At 32.0% G+C, this 7,500-nt stretch overlaps 1 protein-coding gene across 1 annotated transcript in view; it reads right to left on the bottom strand.

The window, feature by feature from the left end:
- Positions 1-7,500, bottom strand: part of LOC119571070 (calbindin-32-like) — a 35,540-nt gene that overhangs the window by 9,582 nt on the left and 18,458 nt on the right. Inside the window, exons 8-9 of the mRNA XM_037918532.1 lie at positions 4,235-4,318; positions 3,496-3,551 (exon numbers count right to left, since the gene is read on the bottom strand). Coding sequence (XP_037774460.1) covers positions 3,496-3,551; positions 4,235-4,318 — 140 coding nt within the window. The remainder of the gene's footprint in view (positions 1-3,495; positions 3,552-4,234; positions 4,319-7,500) is intronic.

The raw sequence follows: 7,500 nt of genomic DNA on the forward strand, positions 1-7,500 counted from the left end.
GAGAGAGATCTGAGCGCTAATCACATCGATCTCGGGAAGTTCGACAGACCCATAATCTTACTTCCGTAATTCAGTTACTATAAAAAGAATAGAAAAAGATGGATGAGAGAGAGGAGAGGAGAGAAGAGAGAGAGCGGTGAGGGAGAGGGAAAGTAGAGAGGAGTTGAGTGAGTGAGTGTGAGCAGATGCCCTCGTTGGGTCGGATATAGCGCGGCGCGCATACAGTCGTAGAGAGAGAGAGAGAGACGGTAGAGAGAGAGAGAGAGACGGTGAGGATGGACCGTCAGAGGCCGAGAGTGACATATTGTCGTCGCCAGAGAGAGAAAGAGAGAGAGAGCAGAGAGGCGAGAGAGAGGTAGAGAGAGAGAGAGAGAGCGCGAGAGAGAGAGAGCGATCTCTCTATACTCGATCGTTCTCTCTTTCCCTCTCTGTCTCTCTTTCTTTTCTTTCATTGCGCTCTAACAGATGCCTCCTCTCTTCGCGTCTCTCTCGCTCTCGTCGATAGCACTAGAGAATATGGCGAGAGAGCGCGCGTCGCGCGCGCTTCGCGTATGTCAGTGAGTGAGACGGGAAAGAAAATACTCTTAATTACTTATTGTCTTCGCTCTCCCCCTCCGCTCCCCTCTCTGACGGCTCGCATCTTGCAGCGCGACGATCGCGCGATCGCTGACCTACGATCTCGCGGTTGCGCTGGCCCTCGACGCGATCGCGCGCGCGCGTCTGCTCGACCTTGTCCCATCGCTCAGGCTGGGCGCGGTCGCTCGAGCGGAAGAGTGACGAAGCCACTATATTCCTTCGTATTCTTCTCTATCCTGCCCTCTCTCCGCGAGAGAGAAACGCCTGCTCTTCCTCGCTTCCGTCTTCTTCGTTCGGTACTGCCCGGACTCCTCTGTCGTCCGCTAGCGCGCAGCCACAACCCTGCTCTTCCTTCTTCGTTCTCTTTTTTTTTTTTCTGCTTCCTCTTCCTTTTTTTCTCCTATTATTCTCCTCTTTTCTCTTCTCCCTCTTTTTCCTCCTTCTCTCCTCCCTCCTCCTCCTCCTCTTTCTCTTTCGTTCTCCTCCTTCCTCCTCCCTCCTCCTCTTCCTCCTCTTCTCCTCCTCCTCCTTCGGTCTCCTCCTTCTCTTCTCCTCCTCCTCCTCTTTTCCTTTCCACCCTCTTCCTCTCTTCCTCCTTCCTCTTTCCTCTTTCTTTCTTCTCTTCTTCTCCTCCTCCTCTTCTTCCCCTCTTTTTCCTCCTCTTTCCTCTTCCTTTTTCTCCTCTCTCTTTTATTGCCCGTTTTCTATTTTCCTGTCGTCCCGCCCCTCTCGCTCCCCCCCCCGCTTCTTCGTCCTTTCACCCAACGCCCAGTCCCCCCCTTCCGCTCTGTCTTCCCACCCAACCCCCCCACATCTATTATCTCTCCTCTTCAATTCCCTTTTCTCTCTATCTCTCTTCCCTTTTTTCCTTCCCCTGCCTATTGCTCTTAAATATTTGATATGGCACATGCATGTATACCCCACATAAACTAAGACATAACCATAAACATGTATATATCTATCTATCTATCTCTCTATATACAACAATCAAAAAAAAAAAAAAATATACATGAATCTCTCTCTCACCTCCTCTCGTCTAACTCTCTATCTAATCTATCTATCTATCCCCTATCCCTATCTTCCCCTCTCCTCAATCTTTCCCACTATCCTTGCATCTTTCCTCTCTCTCCCTCTCTCTCTTTCTCTCCCTACCCGCTCTCTCCTCCATCTATCTATATATCTCCTACTTCCATCCCTCCCCTCTCTCCTCTCTCTCTTGTTCCCCCCCCTTTCCCCCCCCCCCCCCCTTTCTCCTCTCTCTATGTATCAATCCCTATTCCTCTCTCTCTCTCTTTCTTTCTCCCTTCCTCCCCCCCTTCTCTCCTCATCTCTCCTCTCTCTCTCTCTCCTCCTCTCTCACTCTTCTCCTCTCCTTTCCCTTTTCCTCATTCTTCTTCGTTTTCTTTCTTCCTTTCGTTTCCTCTCCTCTTTCTCTTTCTCTATTCCTCCTCACCTCATCCCTCTCGTCTCCTCTCTCTCCTATCCTATCTATACTCACCATCTATCTATCTCCCTCCTCCCTCTCGCTCAATCCTCCCTCTCCTCTCTCCCCCTCCATCCGCTTCTCTCCCATCAATCTCCTCTCTCTCATCTCACTCATCTTCCCCCTTCTCATCTCTCGCCCCCTCCCTCTCTCCTCTCTCTGGGCCTGTCTTTCTCCCTCCCGCTCTCGTCCCTCTATTTATCGTCCCTCTCCTCTCCCATCTCCCATCTCCCTCTCTCCCTCTCTAATCTAATCCTAATCTACTTCTCCCTCTCCTCTCTGATTCTCCCTCTTCTCCCTCTCTCCGCTTTTCCTCCCTCTCTTCTTCTCCCTCATTCTCCCCGTTCATTCTCCCATCTCTCCCCATCTCCTTCGCTCGATCCTTCTCTCTACCTCTCTCTTCCACTCCTCTCTCTCTCTCCTCTCTCTCTCCTCTCTCTCTCTCTCCTCCCTCTCTCTCTCTCTCCTCTCTCTCTTAATCCCCTCCCTATTCCCCCCATAATCCTCCCATCCCATTTTCCCCCCTCCTCTCCTCTAACTACAACTCATCTCTTAAACCCTATCTCTATCTATCTATCTCCCTAGTCTCCCCTATCTAATCTATCTCCCTTGCTAGCCTCCCTCTCTCTCCCCGGCCTATCTCTCTATCTATCTCCCTGGCCTCTCTCCCTCTCTTCTCTCCCCTGCCTCTCTCCTCGCCTCTCTCTCTCCTCTCTCGGTTGCCTCTCTCTCTCGTCCTGCCTCTCTCTCTCTCTCTCTCCCCTCTCTCTATGTTTCTAATCCCTACTTCATCCTCTTCTCTCTCCTTCTTCTTCCGTTCTCCCTCTCGTCTATGTTTTCTATCCCTATACTGACGGTCTTTCTAAATCTCTATACCCTACTCTACTCGCTCTCTCATCTCTGTCCTCATCTCTCTTTCTCCCCCCCTCTCTCTCTATCTTCTATCTCACCTCTCGCTCTCTCATTTTTCTCCCTCATCTCTCTCTTCTATTCTCCTTCCCCCCCCCCCTCTCTCTCTCTCTCTCAATTCTCTCTTTCTCTCCTCTCTCTCTCTCTCCTCCCCCCCCCCCATCTCTCTATCTCTCTTCTCTCTCATCTCTCTCTCTCTTATCCTCTCATCTCTCTCTGTTCCCTCTCCTCCCCCCCCTCTCTCTCTCTCTCTCTCTCTCTCTCTCACCTCTCTCTCATCTCTCGTCTCTCGTCCTCTCTCTCTCTCTCCTCTCTCTCTCCTCTCTCTCTCTCTCTCTCTCCCGTCTCCCTCCTCCCCCCCTCTCTCTCACACACACAAGAACGGAAAGTCAGAACGAAACCAAGAGACGCCCAAAAAAAAAAAAAAAAAAAAAGAAAAAAAAAGAAAAAGGAATGGAAAGAAAGGTGAAAAAAAAAAAAAAAAAAAAAAAAAAAAAAAAAAAAAAAAAAAAAAACGTATCACTTACTTGGCCATTTCTGAAAGCTGAAGTTTCCCATCTTTGTTCTGGTCAAACACTTGCAGCTGAAAATTTGAAAAAAAAAAAAAAAAAAAAATTATATTATATTTATAATATTTATATTATATTTATTCTAAATTATATTTATCTAAATTATATATATATATATTATCTAATTATATATATTATTAGGAATAGATAATATATATATATATTTATATACAATTGATAAAAAAAAAAAAAAAATAATATATATTTAGGAATAAAAAAAAAAAAAAAAAAAGATTATATATAAGAATTAGAAAAAAAAAAAAAATATATATATATGTAAAATTTATAAAAAAAAAATCATATTCAGAAATTAATAATAAAAAAATTATAATTATATTATATTTAGGAATTGATAAATAAATATATATATATAATAATATATTCAGGAATTGATAAAAAAAAAGAAAAAAAAAAATTGATGGAAAAAAAGAAAGAAAGAAAAAATTATATTCAGGAATTAAAAAAAAAAAAAAAAAAAAAAAAAAAAAAAAATATATATATATATAATGATTTTATTATCTATTAAATCGTAAATTAGAAAATAATATATACTGATAAAAGAAAGAAAAAAAAAGAAAAGAAAAGAAAAAAAGAAAAGAAAAAAAAAAAAAAAAAAAAAAAAAAAACAAAAAAAAAATATATATATATATATATATATATATATATATATATATATATATATATATATATTACTTACCATGGTATCTGTGTACTCGATAAGCTTATCTTCTGAAACATCTTGGTCTTTCTTTGCTTCTTTAAGAAGATCTCGAAGGAAATTCTGTGTTTAATAAAAAAAAAAAAAAAAAAAAAAAAAAAAAAAAAAATGGGAGAAAAAAAAAAAAGTTTTAGTTGAGTTACTCCTTAAAAAAAAATCGTTTTCTTTTTATTATTTGATAGAAAACGGGATGTGATTTTTTTTTTTATCATTATTTTCCCTTAAATAAAATTTGCAATATATAATTTTTTTTTCATTGAATGATAATTTTCGTCTTATTAATTACAGATTAATTACTATCATCATCATTTCTATTATTATCATCATTATCATTATCATTATCATTTATTATTATTATCATCATTATCACTATTTTCATTATCATCAATATTATTATCATTATATATTATCATTATCATAATTTTTTTCATTATCATCATCATTATTATTATTATCATTATTATTATTATTATTAATATCATTTTTTTTATTATCCTTATTATCATTATTATTCCTTTTATCATATTCTTTGTCTCTTCATAATTATTATCTTATAATGAACAGTAATAAGATATAATAATAAAGATTAAATAAAAATAAAAAATTAAATAAAAATAATAATAAAAATTCTAAAATTTCTAAAATTCTTATAATAAAATTTCTAAAAATTTGGATCTAAAATTTATACTAATTTGAAATAAATCAAATTAATAACTAATAATCATTTAACAATATATAATTAATATAATTAACAGGGTAATGAGTTTTTTTTAATCTAATAATAATAATAATAATAAATATATTTATTTTTCGAAATATTTTTCAATATATTATCATAATTATTGCTATAATTATTATTATTATTATTATTTTACATCCCTTATTAATTTCACAATTACTATGAACATTAATATTAATAATATTATCATTATTATCATTATTATAATAATTTTTCAGATTAATATTAATATTGATCTTCATATAAACTTTATTATTATCTTTATTATCTTTATCTTTATTATTATCTTTATCTTATTATCTTTATTATCGCTATAATATTTTAAATATTTTATAATAATTTTTATATTCTATAATATTTTAATATTTTTAATATTATATCGCTATAATATTTTTAATATTTTCGTTATTATCATTACTTTTTTTTTTTTTGGTAATACAATTATCATTATTAATACAATTATTTTTACTATCATTATATTTTTTTTTTACTTATTTCTCCAAAATTATTATCATTATCACTTTCTCTCATTAATCATATGATTAATATTTCCATAATAATAATGATAATAATAATAATAATAATAATAATAATAATAATAATAATGATAATGATAATAATAATCATAGTCATTGCTATTATCATAATCTGTATTATTATTATTATTATTGTTATTATCATTATTATTATCATCATCATTATAATCGGTACCATTTTTATTATTATTATTTTCGTAATCATTATCATTATCATTACTATTATTAACAATTTTTATTATCATTATCATTACTATTATCATTATCATCATTATCTTAATTATCATCCTTATCAATATTATCATCATAACTATTGCAAATTTTATACAATCTTATATAATATAAAATATTTTAAACAGTCTTATATAATCACATTCATTAAGTAAAATATATGCATAATATTAATTATAAAAAAAAATATCATTGCAATAAATCATGCATATAGAATTATCATTATTATTTTTAGAGAGAAAAAAGCATTATATTAAATATGATTTATATCAAAATAAACTATTATTTCTGGATAGAAAGGAGAAAATGTTACAATATATACATATAAAAACGTAACAATATATATATATATATATATATATATATATATATATATATATATATATATGATAAAACTTAACAATATATATATACGTAACAATATATATATATATATATATACATATATATATATATATATATATATATATATATATATATATATATAAGATAAGTAATAGTAAACAATATATATATATATATATATACATATATATATATATATATATATATATATAAACGACATGGATTCCAAACTGAAAAAAAAAAAAAAAAATCAAAGAATGGAAAGTTTATAAATACATGCACAATATCATTAAAGAAAACGGATTTTTTTTTCTCGTAATAAAAAGAAAACTGATAATCAAAGAAAACGGGAAGACGATGTATTTATGCAGAAACTGTCCTATTTTTTTTTCCTGCAAAGTTTGCAATCACATTCCATATTTGATAAAAAAAAAGTGAATAGATTATTGTAGAAAAAATAAATTAGATATATTGTTTTTTTTTTTTCTGATATAATTATGTTAATTTCATGCCCTATGCAGCGTTTCCAAATAGCGAAAAATTATATAGTTTATAAGAAATATTATATATATCAATAATTTTTTTCTTCCAATTTTCATTTTTTAAAATTATTATTATTATTATTTTTTTTTGCTTCTCCTTCTCTCCCTCTTCCTTCCTTTTCTCTTTCTCCTCCTCTTCCTCTCATTCTTCTCCTCCTCCTTCTTATTACTATTCTTTTTCTTCTTTTCCTTCTTCTGTTTCTCTTCTCTCTCTCCTTCTTCGTTTTCCTCCTCCTCTTCTTCTCCTTTTCCTCCATCTCCCTTTTCTTCTTTCTCTTCCCTCTCTCTCTCTCTCCTTCGTTTTCCTTCTCCTCTTTTCCTCCTTTTCTTCTTCCTCTTTTCTTTCTTCTTCTTCTGTTTCTCTTCTCTCATCTTCTTATCTCTTTTAATTTCTCTTTCTCTTTCTCCTTCATTTTTTTTGTTTCTCTTTCTCTTTCTTCTTAATTTTTTTTATTATCTTATTTTTTAATTATTATTATTTTTTTTCGTTTCGTTATTTTTTTTTTTTTTCATTTTCATTTTTTTTTTTATTAATTTTTTTTTAAATTTAATTTTATCAATTTTTTCTTCAAAGACGTTTTTTTTTTCTATATATATTTTTGAGACAAAGATATTAACTAAAAAAAAAAAAAATATATATTATATATATAATATCATTCCAGGAAATAGCAAAATTGGAATAAATATTGGAATAAAGAAAAATGAAGATAATAATGAAGCAGAAAATTTTGCGAAATTTTTTTTTCAAAAATGCAATTTTCTTTTTTTTTTTTTTTTTTTTTTTTTTTTTTTTTTACTCATCTTTCAAGAAATCTGTTTTGTCTGTTTTTTTTTTTTCGATTTATTGTGTAA

The sequence above is a fragment of the Penaeus monodon genome, unplaced genomic scaffold (assembly GCF_015228065.2).
Source record: "Penaeus monodon isolate SGIC_2016 unplaced genomic scaffold, NSTDA_Pmon_1 PmonScaffold_501, whole genome shotgun sequence".
In the NCBI taxonomy this organism is placed as follows: domain Eukaryota; kingdom Metazoa; phylum Arthropoda; class Malacostraca; order Decapoda; family Penaeidae; genus Penaeus; species Penaeus monodon.